Here is a 24,267-nt window from a genome sequence, read left to right on the forward strand (position 1 = left end):
AGACTTGGACATACTGGGGAAGAAGGGACAGCAGAAGGCAAATAATCACAGTTATTGCACCACATTTCAGGTCCATGCTCCGGGGGAAGAGGATCTGCAGGCAGGCTGCCATGGGGAAACCAATGAAATAGAGAGGTTCCTCTGGAAGTAAGCCCTGCTTCATTGGGTCTTGGTTGGGTCATGACAAGCCATACCCATACATAGGACTCTCTTACCTCTAAGATTTAGTTTTTCTATTGGTTCTCCTTGCTCAAGTTCCTTATTTTTAAAGTAGGCTATAGATGTGTCTTTAAAGATGAACCAATATTGTTTGAAAGCCTTTAGCATTAGCTTCTTGGGCCTGCAAATTAAAGTACAGTAAGCATTTTAACATCCAGAAGGCATCCTGAAATGTAGGGGGGACACACTGCAAATTTCAAGGGGATCAAGATGCTCTAGAAAGCTATTCAAACAACATACTCTTTATTTTGAAATAAACATACTCTTTATTTTGAAATAATTTTCAAATTGTGAACTCATTTCTAAAAACTAAAAGTGAGGTTTTTAATAGGAGATGTAGAAGTTAATGCAGAATCTCAGCATTCAAATCACTTTGGCTTTGCTACTGCCTAATATGTGACCTTGGGGAAGACACGTCATCTGCTTGGGCCATGTGTAATGCCTCTGTGTGATGGGGATAGTATCAGCCTCCAACTCATAGGGTTTCTGTGAGGATGAGAAGAGGTAATCTCTGAAAGTGCTTATCACAGGATCTGGCATAACGGAAGTGCTCAATAAATTATTATTATTATGATTATGATTATTGAAACATCCATGAATCTGAGGATCTCTGTAATTTCAGTATTCCTTTGGGATCTGAAAAAGCTGTCCATATGGACAGCACAGCTTTCAAAGTACCAGGCATAAAAACTAGATCTAAAAGTAAGCAACCTTTTCTATAGTTTCCTCTTGATCCTTAAGAGAAATAACCAGAGCATTCCCAGTGAATCATGGAAATCACAAAAACCAACAGCTAATAATCTATGTAGATTCTACTGTTACTAAAAAGTGTTTTGGGGGAAGATCTCCAAAAGTGAGATCTGTGGGGCCAGAACACTTTGTACTCTGGGTTGGTGGTGCCAATGACAAGTGTTGGGTCATTCGAAATAGAAAACATGAGAGAGCTGGGGAGTAGGAAAGGGAATACAGCTGGGCAGAGAAAAGATAATATACGCTGTCCATGGTTCCATGGAGCAGTCCTGGCTGTGGGGATGAATCAAGGTATCTTATGCTAGAGCAGTGGATTTCTGCACTTGAGAATGAGAGAGCGGAAGCCTAGTTTTAACCCCACTCATACATAATTTGGGGCAAGTTTTTTAACATGTCAGTCCTAGACTTTCCTTAGCTAAAAATGCATTGTCCTTAACACATGTATAAGGGAGAAGATGTTCATTTAAAAACCAGTGTGTTACATAAAAATTATAGAATAAAATTGTAAAACATCATATGCAGTTAACATTACCAGGATTTAGAAAACCCCTGCATTTAAATAATATTTGTCATGTTGAAAGCTGTAGTTATGATCATTCTAAGGAACATATTTAGAAGGTTATTTGTCTAAGAATCAGATTCAGATTCTCCAAAATTAATAGTATCTTTTTTTTTTTTTAGTATTTTCAAAATAAAATCTAAACACAAGCCTAGAATCAAAAGATAGTAAGATCTCCATTTAGTCCTAGGTATTTAAATATTTCTATCTGGAATTAAGAATGAAACTCTCCATCTCCATTTCAACTAGACTTCAAGAATATTGAAAGATTCCCCCTGCTATCGTCTCCCAGTTTAGTTCATCTTTCAGGCTGCTTCCATTCATTCCCAAAGCTAATGATGATTGCTCCTATTCCATGTTGCAGAGGCTGGGGCAGGACAGGGTTGGGGAAGAAGTGGAGAAGGTGGCTGGATGGAGCATGATATATCCAGAATGAGGCAGTCATTTGAATCCTAATGGAGCCCATAAGGTCAAGAGGGAAATGCACACATTAATTAAAAAAAAAACAAAACAACAACACCAAGTCACATGACAAGGATGTGTAGCATGGTGAGTTACAGAGGATATAGCATTTAAACAGAGAATGAAGGATGGATAAGAATTTGACTGCAGGGAAAGGGAAGAGAAATTTCAGAAGGTGGTAACTGAATATACAAAATGTAAGGTAAGTCAGAGCTGGGCACTCTGTGAATAAGAATTGTGTCAAACACTTCTTGAACACCTATCTTATACTGGGCACTGTGCTGAGCAATGGAAATGGGGGGGGGTGCTTTTCTGTGACTGATGATGGGGATCAGGGATGATGGAGACAGGAATGGCACAATAAGGGTAGGGCCAGGGTGGGAATCTGAATGTTCTGCTAAGGCGTCAGACCTTATTTTCTAGAATGAAGGTTCTCAAACTCTGGTGGTTCATCAGAGCTTGTTAGACATACCCAAGCATGGCCCTAGTCCCAGAGACTCATAATTAGCAGGTCCAGGTTATGGCCTAGGGTCCTGCATTTTAAGTAAGCTTTCCTAAGGTGATTCCCGAGGCCAGTAATCTCCAAAATAAAACTGGGTACACCTCATCTTTAAAATATTTTGAATATTTTAATATATAATGTTACTCATATGTATTATGTGACAATAATAAATACCCATCCCCTAACATAATTATTTCTGTGTAACATTTGCAATATATATAAAACCTATATAAATATAGAAATTAAAAATATGAAAAGTTCAATTTGTTTCAAAAAGGGAGGTTGTTACTCAGTGACATAAACCCCAGATGAGGAAGTATGCTGTTGGCTATGCTCATGAAATCACAATGTCCATTGTATGATGCCCTTTACCTAGTTCTGGGGTTTTTTGTTAGAACAAAGCTACTGAGTTCCATTTTCCCCAGTGTCAATCACTCACTTATGCAAATCAATCAGAATAGGTTGCATTTTTATATTTTTAATAAGTGGGTTTCAAATACAGGATTGCTTCATTTAGATGATGTTTAACACAGAAAAACTGTTTCTAAGTTTCAAAGGTATGCTGACAACCTTGTTTTATTTTATTATTTTTTAAACTTTGAAGATCTAATTGGCTTTATTAAGTGATTCATAAATTGGGCAGTATCCCATCTGGCAAGTAGAGGGGAGCTCTGAGGAGTGAGTGGTACAAATTGGAAGGTTGTCATAGGAAGGAAGGTGGGGTGAGAAAGTTATTTGCAAAAGAAAGGACAGGTTCAGGCAAGGTCACCTTCCTTGTGGGGAAGGGCAGGAGGTCTTATTAGGGGATTACCTCATCTTTTGGGAGATGGAGGGCCCATGAGACAAATGACCTCATTGGTGCTGATCAGAAAATTTCCTTCTGACAGGTTAAGACTAATTTCTGGGGGAAGCTGAAATTGCAATTAGTTAGGTGTTAAGCCCCAGCTTGGTGACTTGGTCTAAGTGATGCCTTTGGGGCCTATGGTTTTCAACAATTCTACTTCCCCCACCTTCTGAGCAGATTCACAGCTTAAAGGACAGATGTAATCAAAATTTAAGGCAAGAGAATATTGTTTTAGTAGGCAGTATCATTATTGGCAACACTGTGACAATGGAAACATTTCCAAATAAGTGCTTTTAAAATGCTCTCTTCACACCATTAATCTCTTTCAAATACCAATTAGATTCTCACGCATTTCACAATTTCTTAAAGGAGAGGTTATGTGTATTTATTCTTTTGAAAGCACCCAGAGGCTTACCACTGACGGCCACTTGCCATCACAGACAGGTCATAAATTTGGAACACATTCTTTTGAAAAAACAAGAAGTGCATATTCCAGGTATTTTTCCATGTGATAACCAGGGTGTCTTACGGAGATCAAAGATTTTCATGGTCATTCTCTTTTTCTGAAGTATCATAAGATTCCACTGTATTTTAGGTGTCTTGTATTTATAACATGAATCTCAATGATAATCTCCCATACAGCACATTGTGTAAATCGGCCTGGGACTCCTTTGCTACAGTAACTTGCCTCCTTGCCTATACTAACTTACCTGTGAATGAAGCAATGAATGAATTTTATGTGTGGCTTGTCTCCCTGTAATCCTCTAGTGGAGCCGTTTTATTTACTCCAAAGTAATCTCTCCAACAGTGGTCACACCTTACTTTTTATTTTTTTTTAATTTATTTATGATAGTCACAGAGAGAGAGAGAGAGAGAGAGAGGCAGAGACACAGGCAGAGGGAGAAGCAGGCTCCATGCACTGGGAGCCCGACGTGGGATTCGATCCCGGGTCTCCAGGATCGGTGGTCACACCTTACAGTTTGGACATAAATCATTCTTTTCATGAAGTATGTAATTTGGTAGTAGGATTGTATCTTGTCTGGTTTATATTTATGGGTTTGCATAATGTAGACTCTTGAAAGGCTGGTTGGGCAGAAAGTTCTAGATTGTGATTTTCTCTTCATACTTTCAAGAGATTTCCTAGCCAACAAGAACTCTGCTCCCACTTAACTGCTTTTCCTTGCTAGGAAATCTGTCTTTTTTCTCTGATCTAAAGGCTTTCTCTGATCAATGGTTGGCCTTAGTAAGATGTTCATTTATGGTGGTTTATTTTGCTTGGGATTTACATTTCCTGAGTTTAAGGATTTTTGTCTCCAACAATTATGGAATATTCTTAAGTTTTCTTTTTTGATTACTTGCCTGTCTTCCATGTTTCTCTCTAGAACTCCTAGTAGATGTACATTGAAACTTTTCATCCTACCTATAGCATTTTCCATTTCTACCTTTTTGTGTTCTTTATTCAACTGAGTTTTTATTTTTATTACTTATTTTAATTTTTTTTTAAGAGAGAGTGCATACTTGTGTGAGTGAGAGGAGGGGTAGAAGGAGAGGGAGAGAGAATCTTAAGCAGGCTCCATGCTCAATGTTGAGCCTGAGGTGGGGCTCGCTCTCACAAACCTGAGATTATGACCTGAGCTGAAATCAGGAGTTGGATGCTTAACCCACTGAGGCACTCAGGTGCCCCTTAACTGTGTTTTTCAACTTGACAATCAGTGCACTTATTTAATTTTGAATTTCTACAACTAAGTTTTTAATTTCCAGAGTTTCTATTTGGTTCCTTTTTAATATTGCCTCTTTTCTTTCATGATGATTTTTATCTTTTAATTTCCTTAAGGATTCTTTTTTAAAAAATATTTATTTAAATTCAATTTGCCAACATATAGTCTAACACCAGTGCTCATCTTAGTGCCCATCACCCTCCTTAAGGATTCTAAACACTGGGCAGCCCTGGTGGCTTAGCGGTTTAGTGCCGCCTTTGGCCCAGGGCATGATCCTGGAGACCCGGGATCAAGTCCCGCGTTGGGCTCCCTGCATGGAGCCTGTTCCTCTCTCTGCCTGTGTCTCTATGCCTCTCTCTGTCTCTCTCTCTCATGAATAAATAAATAAAATCTTAAAAAAAAAGGGTTCTAAACACTCATGGCTTTTTCAGATTGTTCTATTACCTAGAATTACTGAAACTACTAATCTTCTTGTTTGTTGGGTCTTCTGTCTTTCTTTTATGGTGGTTCATGAACTCCCATGGTTGGTAGTTTTTACTGTGAGCTCATTTTTTAGGGGGTTATTGTTTTCTCTGGAAGACCCATAGATGCTAGATTGTGAGTACTTCCCTCCAAGTATTTTTGTAATTACATTTGGTAGGGCTTCACAGGTTTTGTGGTCCTGGGCCAGTTTCTATTTTATTTTTTTCAGAATTCACTTATCATACAAGACATTTAAATTTAGATCTACATTCACATGTGGCACAGGACTTGGCTCCAATTTCTCCAGAGAGACTTTTCATTTCCCCACATAGAATCCCATGCAAGGATGAACTTCCTTACGGCTTCCTGTGGCAGTTGGACAGTTTTTCTACTCCCTGTTAAACAGAGAAGGCGTCCCTTGCAAGTTCCTGCCTTGAGGCATGGGCCTCAGTCCTGTGTCACAACCTTACAATAGGCCTGAAGCTTCATCTCCTAGCTCTCACAGGGATTAAAATCCCAGTCCCAAACCATGAGAATCTACATTGTGGCCCAAATCCTTCTGTGGGTTGGAGGCTTCATTTGTAGATTTAGATTCCCTCTGTATTTCCTGCAAGCTGGACTTTCCCAGTCTCACTTTAACACTGGTCTCTATTTTTACTTTATCTAGCTCTCAGACATATTTATAGCAAGACCGAAGTTTGCCTTAGATCAGATGCATTTAGATCAGATGCTGGAAACCAGAGTCCATTGTTTATATTGTGAGTTCAATAGATTTTGTTTAGAAAAAAAGAGCTTCACTGTTAAAAACAGAAAAATCCATTTAAAACCACAGGACTAGCTCAATGCTTTTCTACTGGTAAGAAAAGGAAGCCCAAGGAAATGGAAATGAAGAGTTTTTAAGGGTCACAAATGCTGAGGAGAAGGAGTAGAGCTCTAGTCTCCTTTCTCCTTCCCCCCCTTCCTGTCTCCTTTCTTCTTTAGTTCTTCCCTCCTTCTCTTCCTCCTTCATTTCTTTCTTCCATGAACTATATTATCTATTAAAGTCAACATCTTCAGACCTTTGGCAGATATAGCGACCACTGTGAAACATGAGGACAATTCTGTGGGTTTCAGCAAAGCAATCGCACCAGAGCAAAGGGGATGTAGGGCTTAACCCCAGAATGTCATCTCCTTCACTGAAAACATCTATATAAAGGGAACAGTCATTATTTGGTTTGTGAAGAGCCAGATTTCCTCTAGGCAGAGAATATGGCAACTTATTCTCTTCATCGAATGATTACTAGGGCACCTGAGTGGCTTAGTGGTTGAGTGTCTGCCTTTGGCTCAGGGTATGATCCTGGGGGATGGGGATTGAGTCCCACATCGGGCTCCCCACGGGGAGCCTGATTCTCCCCCTGCCTGTGTCTCTGCTCCTCTCTCTGTGTTTCTCATGAATAATAAATAAAATGTTTTAAAAAAGACTGATTACTAAAAAATTATAAGGACATATTTGTGCATTCAAATTATTACCTTTTTTCTGTAGCTCTGATGATAACAGTATGTATGGTTGCAGCCATTTATGCCACAAAAGCTAAATTAAGGATCCTATTGTATGAGACCACATTAAAAAAAAAAAAAAAAGCAATCTGTAGTAACCCAGGGACAAAAATTGTTACTTTTGGATGCTTGTTTCTCATTTATACTTTATTTACTGTTCACTCTTTCTAAGTCTTTCTTTGCATCATGTGTTATCAACAACAACTTGTGTTTCTTTTCAAGCCAACTGGCCTACTGAAGTGTCTGTTTGTTAAGAAAAGTCAACGAACCATAAAGTGACCTGAGTAGCTGATAGAACTTCAAACGAGCCTTATTCTTTCATCTTAACACACCCTGGCACCATCACAAATGTGGCAGTCTTTTCTTTCCAAGAAATAAAAAACTCTTCAGCCTTTTTAGTAGTTTCAGTTTGATCTGATGTGACTGGGGTATTTATCAGAAACATTTTAACAGGCAAAGGTAGATAAACCGAGTTGACTGCTCTGTATAAGCCCAGCACCAAAGTTCTAGAGACAACTGATTTTTAAACCATGGAAGAACCTTCACAAGGTGTCAAATCTTAAGCCTCACGGATGACTAGTCTGGTCTAGCCTATATGTTCACTAAATGCTGACACCAGCCATGTTTACACCACTATTTATTGAGCACCACTGTTTACTATGAACCAGGTACCATGCTCAGTGCTTCATATATGTTATTTTATTCAATCCCCCAATAAACCAAAGAGCAGGTATATCCCCCATTTTATAGTTCAAGAAACTGAGACTCAGGCACATGACAATGCCCAAGGTAACTTAGCTAGTTAGCATGTGTTGTCAAGCTAGGATTCAGCCCATTGTCTGTCTGATGCGAAAGACATCATGCTTGTTTACCTTACCTTTGAACCAGGAAGCTGTCTAGTGCAGGTTCAATTTAAATTCCTGGACTCTACCTGCAAGGCTTTGTTAAGAATAATTCCCTTCCCCTTTAAGGGTGACTTACCTAAATAACTTGAGATTATCTGCAAGTTTAGGGATATCAGTAATGTCCTCCTAAGGAGAAATAGATAACATTTCATAAGCAGTTAATTAGGTGGTGTTGAGACGCTATACCTGCACTGTCCAATACTGCAGCCAGTCGCGACATGGAGTTATTAAAATCTGAATTAATTAAAATGAAATTAAATGAAAAACTCAGTTCCTCAGTTACACTAGCCAGATTTCCAGTAGTTGCCCCAGCAGGTGGTGAGTGGGCAGGAGTGAGATGGGGCACACACAGGGCTTTCTGGGGGACTCGCAGAGTTCTCATTCTTGATTCGGGTGGTGATTTGGGTGATAATACACATTTGTTAACCTGTACATTTTTGTTTTATTTTTTTTCCTGCTTTTCTGTATGTGTCATGTGTCATACCAATGAAAAAAGAGATGAAAAAAAGTGACCAGGCACTACCATTCAAGTTAAAAAGTTGAGTTAGAAAAACTACTTTTATGTACAAAGTATTTTACAAATTTTGCCTCAGAGCCAGTAAATCTAGCTACATCTAGTTCACTGATTAACTTCTCAAAAGGAACTTGGCTCAAAGTTCATTCTGCAGTGTAGGTTGGCGCCTACTTTCTAAATGAAAAGCCTATTGTTTAGCATCACATGAAAAATTTGAAGGAGGGGGGAGATAATTTTTTTCATTTATTCTGAGAATATGTATATTCTCAGAGTATATAAATAGTATATCTAGTTAGTGGAGGAAGTCAACAAAAGAAACTCCAATTTCATGGGGCCTGTGTCTCCTATAAATGTGAGACAGGCTCTGAATTGCTATAGAATCTTGGCATTTAGTTTGTATGAAGTATTTGCTTTTGCATAACACCAACTTCCCATTTTAAGGAAATGAATCATAAGGAAGCAGACATTAAATACATAGAATATAGTGATTCATTTTTTTCTCTTATTTATATCTAATTATAATAGATCCACCTATCTAATTCAATGTGGATTAAACTAACAATGACTCCCACGAATCCCAAACAAAAGTATGGCACTCAACAGATGACTCAAACAAGAGAGGCATTCCGATTATAAAGCCACCCTTTGGCCACATTTCATGGATAAGGAGATGATAAAATAGTTGTATTATTTTTGTATAACTGGAAAGTTTTTGTCTATTTCCTGAAGTCAAAAAGGTGTCCCAGAATAAAGGCCCCCACTGTGTCAACCTTGCCCAGTTGTGGGGCATGACTAGGTCAATAGAGAATAGGCTTTATATCTGTGAAGCATCTTCTCCAATTCTCATAGCCAGCCATACAATAGACTGGGTGGTTCTCTTGATCTGAGTGAAGGGACAACTTCCAGAATCCCTATGAGTGAAAAAAAAGCCTTTGGTGGTGGTAGTCTTTCCCTCATATGCCACAGCTTATCCCTAAGAAATACATACAAAGATACTGTCATTAATAGCACTGAACATATCTCACAATCCCTTCCAGAACTGACCTGAGAAAAGCCAGTCAGTTCTTGTTAGCTTTAAGCTTGTGACAAGTATGTTTTCTTTTTTCAAAATCAGGTCAAATATTCTCTTATTTATGATAAAAAAGAGCTCATTTACATTTGTCAGAGTCCATCAGAACACAGTCACAGTTCTGAGTTACCAGAGAAGTTCATACCAAAGTGTTGTCCGTTTTTCCACCTTCTAGGGTCACTTCCAAATTAGAGAGTGCTGCTTCTACTTCATCCACCTCAGACTCATTTGTAAAATCCTGTGTTTCAGCTGACAAGGACAGTTTGCTAATGTGATACTACAATGTAAACAGAGGTTGTGGAAATGTTATAAACACAAACGCATCCATTAGCCCTTTCCTCTTTTTGCAGACAACTCCCCTGTAGTTCCAAACACCTCCTGGAAAGAGATTTCCCTCCTATGAAGGGGAAATGACATTTTAATCTGAATTATTTTGAGATCTATGGTTAGCCAATGTTCCAACTTGATTCTTCTCCATCACTGGTTGAACTGGTAGGGGGGGATGACATAAGAATCACAAGACCAATGCCTTATATAAGAAGGGCACCTGTGTAGGTTATGAAGAATATTTTAAATTTAAATTGGCGTCCTTCACAGTTCTTTCCTTGGAGAAAACAAAAACAGTATGAAGAAAATGAAACTTTCAGAAAACAAATTTGCTTTGTTTTCTTCCAGAGAAAGGGTACTGAAATTTCTATACCTGCAGTGCTGCAAAGATCAACATTTCTTCTTCCGTACAGTCAATTTCTTCTAAGAGAATGGCCCACCTGGCTTGTTCATAGAGTTGGTTTATTCGGACAGCGTCGTACTAAAGAAAGAAACAGGTAGATAGATGTGTTTTGGTTGGGGGGGGCACATATTTATATTTCTCAGTACAAAAACTCTGCAATAACTGAAGCCATTCCTTGTTAATCAGATGCAAGAAACTTTGCTCAGGTAAGTGAAAGAAACACCTATCTTTCCACTGCCCCAGCTCATTTTGCTTCTGAACTTGGAACTTCTGTTGTCAAAATATTTTCCAGAGCCTCGTCAAGAGGCCAAACAGATTCCATTGTTTCTTCCTCTCTTTTATCAAACTTCCATTGGTAGGAAAAAACCATTGTCCCCACCTATCTACAGGACTCTCTTCAGTTCAGTTTCTTGTGAAACTGTAACTCTGTACCCATTAAACCATAACTCCTATTTTTTTCCTCCCATGGGTACACAATTTACTATATCCTTAGGAAAAAAAGAAAATGACTGTGAGGGAAATATGGAGGAGGAATAGAAAAATAGATTGTCTAAACAGATTTATCACGGGTTGGTTAGCATTAGTTTATTTTTCCTTTTGCACTAACCTTATACACACTAGAAAAAAGGTGAGATAAGGGGTATAAAGATCCACAGCAAGCCCAACCCAGCAAATAACACTGCTACAAGGTGCAGGGGGAAATGGAACCTTTCATGGAGGCATGTTCCCTCTCAGCAGTGCTCAGGACACGGTCAAGGCAAGACAAATGCAAACTGAAATGTGCGGCAGGCTGGGAGCTGTAAGGCTAAGGGCCTTAAGAAAGTCTGTCTTTGCTTTGGGAACTTTGCCAGGTGGCATGGCACCCCTCAGGAGCTAGCCCCACTAGCCTCCCCAGACAAACCCAAGCAGAACACGCGTGCGAATATTCACAACAGCATTGTTCATGACAACTCCAAACTGCAAACATTCCGGTGTCCCTTGACTGGTGACCGGATAAATGGGGCTCATGCACAAGAGGATGTGGTGCAGCAGTAAGAAGGAGCGAGCTCCTGGGGCACTTGAGAGCACAGGGGGGCCTCAGATACCTGCCCAGTGAAAGATCCAGATGTGCAAGCTTACACACTGTATGATTTCACCTATGTGAAACTTCCAGAAAAGGTAGGGCTGGAGACAGAAAGCAGAGACCAGTGGTGGGCTAAGGCTGGGGGCAAGGATTGACCACGGATGGGGTACGAGGAAACTTTTGGGATGCAAGTGTTTCACAGTTGGACTGTTGCACAACCATATGAATGTACTACAACCATTACATTAGAATTTTATAGCATGTAAATGACATGGCAATCAAGATGCAACAACTAAAAAAATTTACACCATACACACCAAAACCCACAATGCCTGCCCCCCACAAAAGACCTCTGCTTCACAAACAGTTTAAACACAACACCTAGGGGCACCTGGGTGGCTCAGTCAGTTAAGTGTCTGTCTTCGGCTCAGGTCGCAGTCCTAGGGTCCTGGGATCAAGTTCTGCATCAGGCTCCCTGCTTAGTGGGGAGCCTGCTTCTCCCTCTGCTCCTCACCCTGCTCATGCTCTCTTTCTCTAAAATAAATAAATAAACTCTTAAAAAAAGGACAAAATCTAAATAGTGTGTGTGCTGCCAGTAAAATCTGAATTGGCCTATAATGTCTGTCTGTCTGTCCACCAGTGAGTCTATAATCCTCATTCTGTAGGAGTTTTAGTGAGAGTAAGTTAAATCACTCGATAAGGCTCTTCTCTCAAAGGTACTCAGTAAAGATCTACAAAAAGTAATCGCTTCCACACCTGAACAAACCTAACTCCCCTGCCACCCCCCCCCAAAGCCAAATAAAACAATTCCTTGAGAGAATACTGGTTAAACAAAAGTTACTTACATTTACAAATTGACACTGGGAGAACAGGATCTAGTACAAGGTGTTATAAAGGACAGGATAAACCCGGGCTCTCATGGAGGAACACTGGCTTTCTCTGGGGCAGCCAGCGGAGCTCTGCAATTTCTTCTTTGGGGCCTTCTTCACGTTCCCCCTGAGACTCTAGAACATCACGAGGTCCTAGGTTTTCAGGGGTCACTTATTAACAGGCATTCTGATAGGTTTTTTTTCTTTCTGAAGACTCTGTCAATGGTTTCCCCAACTTAGAAACAAATTTTTCCCTTGGTGGGGATTGGCTCCTCTTCCCCTTCCTTAGCCCTAGATTTCTTTTGTCATCTGGTTTACTGAAAATAGAAATCCCAGACTGGAAGCACATGGTTTTTGCCACCTCTACTGCCTGAATCCCTGTTTCTCCTCATCCAGCCAATTCAGTAAACCCCTCTCTCCTTCCATCAACCACCAATACGAACAAATAACAAGACCTGCTTCCTATAACTCTCAGTAAAGAGTTATTTAGATCTAATCATGGAGGATTCCCTATTAGCTGGGAGGAAGCTAATTCAGTATTATATATAAATACATATAAATATAAATATATATGTAAATATATATAAATCCAGTATTCTCTAGGACTCTTATTAAAACCAATGTGCCTGGGGCACCTTGGTGGCTCAGTGGTTGAACATTTTGTTTTTTTACTCTTATAATTTTTAAAATTATGTAGTCCCCCCAAATACAGGAGGTAAGTGTTAGTATCCCCTTTTTACAGTTTTGTAAAGGTGTGTTAGGCAAATTCAGAGAGGTTAAGGAGCTATGGATGATCTCTTAGGGAATAAGAGATGGGTTTGAAATTAAAGTGACATTGAATCAAACCCAAGACTTTGCTCTTTGGCTTCAGTTGTGATCCCAATGTCCCTGGAATTGAGTCCCTCTGCCTGTGTCTCTGCTTCTCTGTGTCTCTCATGAATACATTTTTTAAACATCTTAAAAAAAAACCCAACAAACTGATGTACCTTTTCTCTATTGAACTTTTAAAAAATACTATGAATTATTGGAGTTATAAAATTTTTTATTCACATATTTAAATAACAGATAATAGATACTGAAGGAATTAATTTTTTTTGAAGGAATTAATTTTGAATGAATTCTAAAGAGTCAGAAGAACGTATAATAAAAAGTCTCCTTCTCTTCCTTGTTCCTTACAAATGCTGGTTTCTCTATGGACTGTTTTGTACCTTGTTCTTTTTTCATTTGATAAAACACCTTGAATTTGTTCTACATCAAAAGAAAGTTGATTCATTCTTCTTAGCAACAACACTATATATATATCATAATGTATATAATCACTTCCCTATTGATGGATGTTTAGGGAAGGGAGTTTCCAATTTTCTTCTTCAAATAATGTAGCAATAACTGTTCCTGGGTACAGACATATTGATCCACATATATGAATGTAACTGTGGTATAAGTACCAAGGATTTGCTATGTCAAAGCTATGTAGAATTATAATTCTGATAGATATTGCCAAATTGCCTCCCATAAGGATCAGATTAATTTGCACTGTGATCAATAAGCAGGGTATGAGAGCCATTTTCTCCACACTCTTGCTAAGATAGTGTGTGAAGCTTTTTGATCTTTACCAATATAAGGCTAAAAGCCATCCTAGTTCCTTTTCTCTTAACTATGTGTTCATATTCTTTGCTCATTAGGCTACTGGGTTGTTGGTCTTATTATTGATTTCTGGGAGCTCTTTATTAGGAATATTAGCCTTTTGTTTATAGTATGTGTTGCAAAGACTTTTTCACTTTGTATATAGTTTTTGGGTGTGGATAAAATTTTGATTTATGAAAAAGTACCAATCTTTTATGGATTCTGGGTTTTGTATTTTTAAAATATATTATTTTTGAAATTTTGTATATTCTAGTATTTTGTATATCTGAGATTTTAATCAGTACCTGCAACCCTGGTGCTACAGCCTCCCTGCATCTCTCTTCTGAAAGCTGGAGAAGCTCCCTGATTCTACTATCCACTTTGGTTCCCATTTGTAGCATGTCTTGTCTGTTTTACAGTGGCATTATGGGTGCTATCTTTGCTCTTCTTGATTTGATTGTAGATTCTATGAAAACATGAATTGCATCTTAAGTTTCTGTATTCCTCTATCTACTCAGCACCTCGTAGAAACTTGGAACTAAACTTGGTTATATTTATAGCATTCCATACTCTAGAAGAGAGGGGATGGGAACTCTAAAGTGGTTGGGGATCACTGTTCCTGTGCCCCAAAGCCATATCCCCAAAGCCTGAGTCTTCCTGTTACTTTTGGGTTGACAGCTTCTATTTGGCTATTAGATTCAAATAGGTTTTGTTTGTGAGCCATGGGGAGAGAACTCCTTACCAATTGAGAAAACATGATCATTCATGGCACCCTTGAAAAAAATTAAAACAAAACCCCCCTCCATTTTAAGAGAAGCTGTAGTTTCTCCTGAAGGTTTTATCGAGGAGCCAAAATTTGCTCTTTTGCCATGATTTGGTGAAAGTTACATGCTCCAGACACAAGCTAGGTCCATGGGTATTAAGGTAGATCTAAACCAAAGACTGGGAAGGAGCTGCACAGAAGTGACAAGGAATAAGGCTTATTTTGAAGAAGAAGCCAGTTGAGGAAGCAGTGCAACTTGAGATGTACCTTTGAAGACCAGATTTAAAAATCAGGGTCAAGGAGAAGACAGTGCCATGAGAGACAGAATCACTGTTGTGGATGAAAAAGGAGTCTACACAGAAGAGGTGGCCTGAGGCAGGCTCCTCAAACAAGTGCCTGGCAATGAATGGAAAAGAGCAACAAGCATATGGAACTGGGATAAAATCACCCTGTGCACTCGGAGGGCCTGTGGCTCAGTTTATATTCTCTGTTATTTGGCCAGCTGAGTGCTGACTCACAACTCCACAAACTGGGCCAAACCCAAACAGGGGCAAGGAAGGGGCAGAAATTCAGAGGATTTATTTCACCACTCAGTTGTCCCAGTACACTTCAGGTGGCAGATGTGTACTTAATGAGAATTGATAATCAGCTGGGGTCCTTATATATTATTTATTTATTTATTTATTCATTCATTCATTCATTCATTCATTCATTCATTCAGATGGTGCCTCTTTCTCATCTCCAAATCAGCCCTGTGATGGGGAGTGTGGTATGCACCATCATGGGGTCCTGGCTTATTCACAGAAACCTGCTCTTAACCCTGGCTCTGATGCTCCTTCCTCCCTAAGCATTAAGGATTCCAGCTCTCTGAGCCACTCTCCTCTTGTGACTTCATTCACGTGGGCGGCACAAACCATGCTGGGCAGCTGACCATGCTTGTTAGAAACTAAAAGATGAAAATCTAAAGACAGTTTACATTCATTGGTCTAACCTTGCAGAGTTACACAAAAGATTACACAGATTAACCCTAATTCTGATAACTAAATGACTCAATTTTACACTTCCAGGCCTTGACATTGAAAAAAGGAGAGAGAGAAGAGAGCAAGGATCTTACTTTGGGATTCAAGTCAAAGAAAGTGTAGTATTTAAATCGTAACAGCAGCTGCTCATCCTCCTGGATGCCTTGTTCCATAAGTGAACGTGAAGAGTCCAGCCAACTAGAAAATAATAGGATGACTTTTAAAAGTCAATCGATTTTACACACGTTATAGTATTACCTAATATGTTTATATACATACTTATATACATATATACATTTATACACACACATATGTAAATGTAAGTGTGTGTATATTTCTTTAAACAAAGCCCGAGTAATATACCCAAAAACCTGTAAGGGGGAGGACTTGATAATAGCTTATATTTGCATTTTATATTATAATTTTTATAACGTTCCAAGTGCTTTTTCTATATATATTTTGTTTACATTGATTCTTTAACCCAGTTAAGACGCCAATGCAGTTGGCATTTTCTCAGTTTATGGGTGAGAACATGGAGTCTTAGTGACATTAAGTGCTGTGTGCAAGGTCATGGGCCTTGTCACGGAACCAGAATGAAAATCTGTACTTGTTGACTTCCTGCACTGCCTCTTGTCTACACCAGCTGGTCTGACTCAATGCTGTGTCTATCTTACTGGCTAGAACTTTCTGCAACAATGGAAATATTCTATATTGCCTAGTCCGACAGAGTACTCACAGTCACACATGGCTACCGAAGATTTAAATGCGGCTGGTGCCACACTTTAATTTTAATTAAATTCAAATGTATATGTAAATATCCACCTGTGGCTAGTGGCTCCTGTACTGGATAGTACAGTTCTAGAGTTGAGAAATAAATACTGCATAGCGGGGAGGGAGTGGGAGAGGTGGGGAATAAGAGTGAACAACAGAATGAGGTGGGGATGAATGCCATCCAGTCCCATGGAGAAGATGGCCTGAATGTCTCTTCTGTCAGGCCTTGGGGGGAAATAAGGATGACTGAGATACAATCTCTGTCCTAAAGGAATGGACAGTCCTGTGAGGGGATGGTGAGCCTCATAGTAAAGGAACATGGTGTGGGAGCAAGTAGAGTGTCACAACAACTACAGGGAAGTGAGTCCTCTAGAATCCTGTTATCTGAGAAGGAGACGGTATGCAACTGGGTCCTACAGGACAAGCAGGGGCCACCTTGAGCAGGATGAAAGGAGGAGAGGCCTGGAGTAGAGCAAAGGTAGTGACAGAAGAGTGTGTGTGCACCAAGGGGGGATGGGGTATGTGAGCACACAGGACGGGGACATCTGCTGGGCCAGCTCTCACAGGGAGTGGAATGCTATGAACAAACGACTTTATTTGATGAAGAGGGGAGTGAAAGAAATGGTGGTTTGAGAAGTGGTCTGGGTATATTTTCTAAGATGACTTCAGAGCTGAAGGACTCATTAAAACACTTAAAGGGACATGTGATGTCCCCTTGGGGGATGTTGGCCCGGTGAGCCACCGTGGATCTCCCCGCTGCCACTTATAACTGATCTCCATCCCACCAAATGCACTTTGCACATAGATAGGGACAAAGAATTTGTATTCACATACGACAATCCATTGAGTTACCTGAACACAAATGTTGTCACACCTTAAATGTATGGCAATGACCAAAGGTGGCAGTTTCCCCTTCTATGGCTAAAAGCGGCATTGACTTTTGCTAATCGTGTACAATCCCCAGGCATGCTAACTTAAAAATTAAATAACCCCCTCGCCCCCACTTCTGTGGCATCTTCTTACTGTATCAACATCACTTCACAGATGCTGTGAACACAGAGAAGCAAAGCGGAGCCCCGTCCTTACCCTGCGTTAAGCTTGGCTTTGTCAACCAGTGACCGAGGCTGGTACATATCAGCCAGCGCTTCTGGTGACTGCGGGGGTTGGCTGAATGCCAGGATGCTGCAGTTCTGTTCTGTCAAAGGGCTGTCACTGAACCAAGTCATGGTGGATGATGCTGGCGTTCCACTGATGGGGTCATATGTGGGAGTCATGGTTTTACTGTATAAGCCAGGACTTACTGCAAAGGCGAAGGGAAGCATACACAATGAGATGAGGTTCAGGGGGAGGAATCTTTGGAAAAATAAGGACTAACATTGCTTATACTACAATGGATTTTGAATTTGAATTTGTGTACCATTTAAACTAAGGAGATGAGTTATGGCTGATGGGAGAGGACTCATGGAAGGGCAGAGAACTTACAGGCTGTAAAAGCTTATAAAAACCAACCCAGACAAATGTTGGGGACCATCTCCTTGTCAATAATTCAAAAATTTGGGATGCCTGGGTGGCTCAGCAGTTGAGTGTCTGCCTTTGGCTCAGGTCGTGATCCCTCAGTTCCGGGATCAAGTCCCACGTCGGGCTCCCTGTGAGGAGCCTGCTCCTCCCTCTGCCTCTGTCTCTGCCTCTCTCATGAATAAATAAATAAAACCTTTAAAAAATAATTCCAAAATCTGTTTCAGCTGTGAGTTTTGGCACCATCAGAGAACAGAGGATCTCCCAAGAGTGTATGTACAGACTATATCTTTGGGCAAATCCTTTCAACAAATAACAGTACTTGCCAATTTTAAGAACCCAGATAGTTGGGAGTTTATACACCATGCAGTCTGTGTAAGGAAAATGGGAAAAGTGCCCTTTATTCTTTGCATTGGAATATACTATGCAAGAAGACTCTTGCTGCAAGCAAGCTAGAGATTGATTTGCTTTGGTATAAAAAGACAAGGATTATGTCTTTCCAGAATTTTTACCTGCCCTCTCATTACATCCCCAATGCAAAATAAAACTGAATTCAGGAAAGAGTCACCTGAAGATAGAATCAAGAAGAGAAAAGTATACTTGAGTGATCCAACTAATTTCTTTTCCTCCCAAATTCATAGCAAATTTCCCTAAAGTTTTGCATTCATCAGAATATAATATACAAGGTTAAAACAATGAGGTATACAGTCAGTAGAGTCTGTGACTCTTGATCTCAGGGTCATGAGTTCAAGCCCCACGCTGGGCATGGAGCCTACTTAAAAAAAATAATGAGCTACAAAACAAACCTAATTTAAAAAATTCTGTGAGTTCTAAAATTAATTGCATATCCTTTCTTCATCACAGAAATCCTGCAATTTTAGTCTTTCTTTGTTTGGGGGCATGGGGAGGGGAAGAAAAGGGAGATGAGGGAAAGAGGAATAGAGGGGAGGGAGATTTCTTGGGATTTAAAAAATCCTTGGATTCAAGAATGAAACACAACAATAAAACATCTGTCATGAATCATACCTGGTGGACCTGCAGTCGTTGGAGAACCCTCCAGGTTTAAAATATCTTCAATTATGGGCTCCTTGTTACTTTTGTCTTTTTTTTTCTTCTTTTTAAAATAGTCACCAGAAGGCTTTAACAAGGAAAGTTCTTCTGATCTTCTAATATCTAACAAACAAATAAATATAAAGAAGAATGAAAACCTATCAAAAAGTAAAAAGAGGGAGTGCCTGGCTAGCTCAGTTGGAGGGGCATGTGACTCTTGACCTCAGGGTTGTGAGTTTAAGTCCCACGTTGGGCAAAGAGATTACTAAAAATAAATAAAACTTAAAAAAAAAAAGTAAAAAGTAAATCACATCTAAGACTCAAGAGTCATGCTAGGCATCTGAAATGATTGCTCAGGGAATTCCTGAGAAGTAAATGTTACTAGATTACATCCCTTTGGTAGAAATAGAAGGGGAGGGATGCCTGGGTGGCTCAGTGGTTGAGTGTCTGCCTTCGCCTCAGGTCATGATCCTGGGGTCCTGGGATCAAGTCCTGCATCAGACTCCCTGCAAGGAGTCTGCTTCTCTCTCTGCCCTATATCTCCGCCTCTGTCTCTGTTTCTCTCATGAATAAATAAAATTTAAAAATCTTAAAAAAAAAAAGAAATAGAAGAAAAATAAACATACCAGAGACTCCTAAAACAGTTGTGTGTGTGTGTGTGGGGGGGGGGCAGTGGGGGTGTCAAAGAGTGGAGAAAGCTTTAGTCCAATAAAATTTCTAGTTGTTTTTTTAATTTATCATGAAAATATTTCAAAGATACCCAAAGCAAAGAGAATGGCCCCCTCATGTTTTCATCACCCAGCTTCAACAACCACCAGTACTTGCTGTTCCTAGTCATCTACTTACTACCAATTTTTCTCTCTTTTTCTTTTTTAGTTTTTTTAAATAACAATGAAGAACCCCACCTTTTTCTTTATAGATCATAGTTCCTGAGACCTGTCTCTTATACTGTGCCCAATTGCTAATTTCATCCCTGTGGCAGACAGCACTGGTGCCCTGCCCATCTCTTCTTGGCCGTGTCACTTCAGTGTACCCTGATCTGACTTCTAGTGGCAGCTAGGACAAGTGTCTTTCTGCCCGAGGGCTTGCTCTGGATGCCACAGTCTGCACTACCCAAATGTTCATGTAACAGGCCAAATAAGTTCAGAGAATTAACATTTCCCAAGAGCAGCCCTCCATGACTGACAAGACTCCTGCTCCCTCACCCCCTGGCAGGGAGAGCTCTGAAGCATGTTTACATCATCTCCCAGAAGCCCCCGATGCCCCAAATGCAACTGGATTGGTGATACTCTCTTATTGGTGGCCTTGTCTTTCCAGTCTTACTTCCTCATCCCCAACCAGTGTTTTCTGGAATCACCTCCACACCCCAAAATAAATGTTTGTACTTGAATTCTTTTTTTTTAAGATTTTATTTATTCATGAGAGACACACAGAAAGGGGCAGAGACACAGGCAGAGGGAGAAGCAGGCTCCCTGCGGGGACCCTGATGCGGGACTCAATCCCAGGACCCTGGGATCATGCCCTGAGCCAAACCAAAGGCAGACACTCAACCACTGAGCCACTGGGTGTCCCTGTGCTTGAATTCTTGTCTCAGGGCCTGCCTCTGGAGCAATCAAACCCAAGATAATTCCCATTTTTCCCATTCTTCAGTATATGTTTATAACTGCCATTGCCAATCAGAATTCCTGGTAACCATTAACCACACTGGGCTGCTTTATGATTCCAAGTAAAAGCCAAGGAAATGTGGATGTTAGTCTGAAAGCAGCTTCCCTGGAGGCAAATGTATTGATTCCATAGGTGCTGCCATTTTTCAGTTTAAACACTGCTTAGTGCTGAGGCTGAGGCTAGCAGTTTAGCTCCATCCTCTTCCCTTGTAACCAAGGATGCTCAATTGTCAGGCTGCAGTACACACCTGTGCCCATTCCAAATGCATAATTTATGTATGAGACCATGACATGAATCAGAATTTCCAGCAGGAGCATTAGAAACAAAACAACAAAACCACACTAAACCTGCATCTCCAAGCCCAAGATTTGTGTCTTGTCTTCTCTTTGTAAGAAAATCCATCATATTGCTAAATTTGATTTAGCTTCCGTTGAATTGATATATATAAAAAAAACAATGACTAGCAATGCCAGGTTGAGGGGCACTGGGGTGGTGAGCTCTGTAACGGCAGATTCCATTAGTTTGTTCATTTAACAACTAATGAGCAGTGAATGTGTGCCAGGCATTGTGTTAGGAACACGGGCATGCTCAATTAATGGTTTCTGCCTTCACCCTATTTCATGCCATCACAGTCTCCATTGCCCAACACTGGAACTCCTAATCCTGCGTATACTATTAGAGCTTTACTTTTTTTTTCTCTGTCAAATATCTCCTTTTAATATCTTATTTTTCTTACTTTTAAATTATTTTTACATTCATTCTTTATTTTCTGTCTCTGCATCCTAGAATGTAAGCTCAAGAAGGGAAGGGGTTTAGGACTATTTTTATTGCTAACCAATCCCTAGCACTTGCCACAATGCCTACCTAATCAATATATATTTGTTGAAAGAATGAATGAAGAGTTGTTTAGTGGGGAAGACAGATTACTCATTCGTATGTTGTAAATACTGTATTCAAATGCCAAATCTTTGTCTTAGAGCCAGAGAATGTGCCTACACACTCTCAAAGAATATAAAACAAGAAAACCTTCATGACACAGCGTTCACTTCCGTTATAGAGGTTCCCCAGATAAATGGTTTGGGCAGTGTTGTCCTTAATGATTGTTAAAACCGTAAGAATTAGTTTTCAATCCATAATTAAGTGTTCCTTCCTGCTTAAAATAAACTCCTCAAATAATTTTTGTGGATACAGTATTTACTGTAGTGAAGTGCTTGTAAAGCAATTAAGACATTGCAACACCATTATCTCAAAAACAATAAAGATACATCAGCTCTATGGTGATGACGATTTAATGGAACTTCTTATTTGTCTTAAATATAATGATATTAGTATGGCTTAGAGGAATGATTTTTTTGGGGGGAAGTCTTAATGGGTTTGTTTTTTCTGTCTACAGATCTGTTTTGAAATAGTGTTAAGCTGGGGCACCTGGGTGGCTCAGTGGTTGAGCACCTGCCTTTGGCTCAGGTCGTGATCCCGGGGTCCTGGGATGGAGCCCCGCATCCAGCTCTCCACAGGGAGCCTGCTTCTCCCTCTGCCTATGTCTCTGCCTCTCTGTGTGTCTCTCATGAATAAATAAATAAATAAGCTTAAAAAATAGTGTTAAGCTCTGGGGAAATAAATCTGATTTACTCCAATGATGTTCCATTTGTTTTAACTCTACTTACATGGCTGAAGTCCCCAGAACTGGGCTTGAAAAGTATGCTTCCTAGTAAGAGAAGTGTTCTGTAAAACCAACCGCTTGTAGGCAGAAAGCACATATAATTTTCCTGTCCTCCCTTACCAACAGTCCAAAGGGCATGGGGCCTCTCCAGGGTACTCACTCAGGATTTTGCAGATATCACTGACAGCTTTAAAAACCACAGCGGAGAAGCTGACTCGCAATCTCACTGTCTTCACATTCGGCAGGCGGAGGCGAAGTATTTTGTGCTGAGGGGTGAAGAGAAGCTTTGCATCTGCCTGGACTCCATATTTGTCCAGAGTCCAGTGCGTTTTCAGAAGCCAGCAATGTTTCTGTTCCCACCAAAGGGCAAAGTCTGACCAGTCTTGGGATATTTCTGCAAAAGTGGAAAATACGATGAAGTGAAACAAGAGAGAACCCTAGGGTCCATTCCATTGTGTGTGAGAGCTGAAACATACAAATGGTCTTCGGCTCCCTGTCTCCTTTGACAGTGGGCTCTCTAAGGTGGGGCAGGTAGAAAACAGAGACTGAACCTTCCTTATCATGACTGTATTTAAATACAGTGAAAGAAACAGACACAAACACATTTTGTTCTTGATAAAGTAGCCCGAGTTCTTTTCCCTAAGGCCCTTTAGCGCCATGGTCCTTTCTAGGAAAGCCAGGGGCATTTGACCTTAATCAAGATTATTTCTTCACTAGAAACAAATCTTTCCACGTTGGATCACAAAGGACTATCAGTAACTCCCAAGGTGTGCACAGAAGGACTTTAAAGTTGACACTTCCCCCTCTCTATAATGTCCAGCTCTTTTATCCCAGTACCACCAGACTCCCAGTTTCCAAAGTGTCTACACTGAGATAAGCTGAATATTTTCTCTCTCTCTTGATGTCAGCATCAACTCTTTTCTCTCCTTCAATGCTGACACTGAAGTTGAATCTTTTCCTTTTGTCAATGTTGGAACCAATATTCAATCTTTTATTTGTTTTGTAAAAAAAAAAAAAAAGTTTCTCTTTTTCTCACTTTATGTTAGAAAACCTTTCTTTCAATGCTGTTAGTAGAAGTATAAATGCTGTAACTATTTTAGAAAGTCCTATTATGCAGTCATTCCTCTCTGAGCTATACCCCAACAGCAATGCCTCTATATACTCACCAAAGACATGCAGTATAGCAGCCCTATCTGTAGGAGCCTGAAAATGGAAACAACCCAAATGCCCATCAATAGGTAAATGGGTAAATTGTGGCATAATCATATGATAGAATATCACACAGCAAATGAGAGTAAATGAGCCAAAACTATATGCAACAATATGGGTAAATCTCACAGACATAATGTTAAGTGAAAGAAAGCAGATGCATAAGAGTATATCCTACACGAGTCCACCTCTATCAGTTTAAAAACAAGTAAAATTATTCCTATGGTGTTAGAATTTAGGATAATGGTTTCCCTTGGTGGGACAGTGACTGGGAAGGGTCAGACATGATACTTGGGTGGGGGAGTCAGTAATATTCTATTTCTTTTCTTTCTTTTTTTTTGTTAAGATTTTGTTTATTCATTCACTGAGAGACCACAGAGAGAGACAGAGACATAGGCAGAGGGAGAAGCAGGCTCCCTGCGAGGAGTCTGATGTGGGACTCGATCCCAGGACCCCAGGATCATGCCCTGAGCCAAAGGCAGACGCTCTGAGCCACCCAGGCACCCCAGTAATATTCTATTTCTTGATCTGAGTGGAAGTTACATGACTTTGGAAATCTGTTGATTGGGACACTTATGATAAGTACACTTTTCTGCGTACATATTATACTTCAGTGAAGACTTACTTAAAAAATCTCTATCTCATTAGTGTAAATGAAAAGTCAACATCTGGACAACCTGAGATAGAAGATAAAACAAATCAGAGAAAATAGAACACTCCTAAGTTCCAGGTTAATCACGTTGATTCCTGATGTAAAGACTCTGACCCTTAAGACTTCTCTTTCTTTATT

At 40.0% G+C, this 24,267-nt stretch overlaps 1 protein-coding gene across 1 annotated transcript in view; it reads right to left on the bottom strand.

The window, feature by feature from the left end:
* Nucleotides 1–24,267, bottom strand: part of FERMT1 (FERM domain containing kindlin 1) — a 36,605-nt gene that overhangs the window by 8,359 nt on the left and 3,979 nt on the right. The window contains exons 3-10 of the mRNA XM_055304521.1: nt 22,429–22,662; nt 18,920–19,066; nt 17,465–17,678; nt 15,703–15,805; nt 10,241–10,348; nt 9,686–9,817; nt 8,034–8,083; nt 216–340 (exon numbers count right to left, since the gene is read on the bottom strand). Of these exons, the coding sequence (XP_055160496.1) occupies nt 216–340; nt 8,034–8,083; nt 9,686–9,817; nt 10,241–10,348; nt 15,703–15,805; nt 17,465–17,678; nt 18,920–19,066; nt 22,429–22,662 (1,113 nt within the window). The remainder of the gene's footprint in view (nt 1–215; nt 341–8,033; nt 8,084–9,685; nt 9,818–10,240; nt 10,349–15,702; nt 15,806–17,464; nt 17,679–18,919; nt 19,067–22,428; nt 22,663–24,267) is intronic.

The sequence above is a fragment of the Nyctereutes procyonoides genome, unplaced genomic scaffold (genome assembly GCF_905146905.1).
Source record: "Nyctereutes procyonoides isolate TBG_1078 unplaced genomic scaffold, NYPRO_anot_genome, whole genome shotgun sequence".
Classification (NCBI taxonomy): Eukaryota; Metazoa; Chordata; class Mammalia; order Carnivora; family Canidae; genus Nyctereutes; species Nyctereutes procyonoides.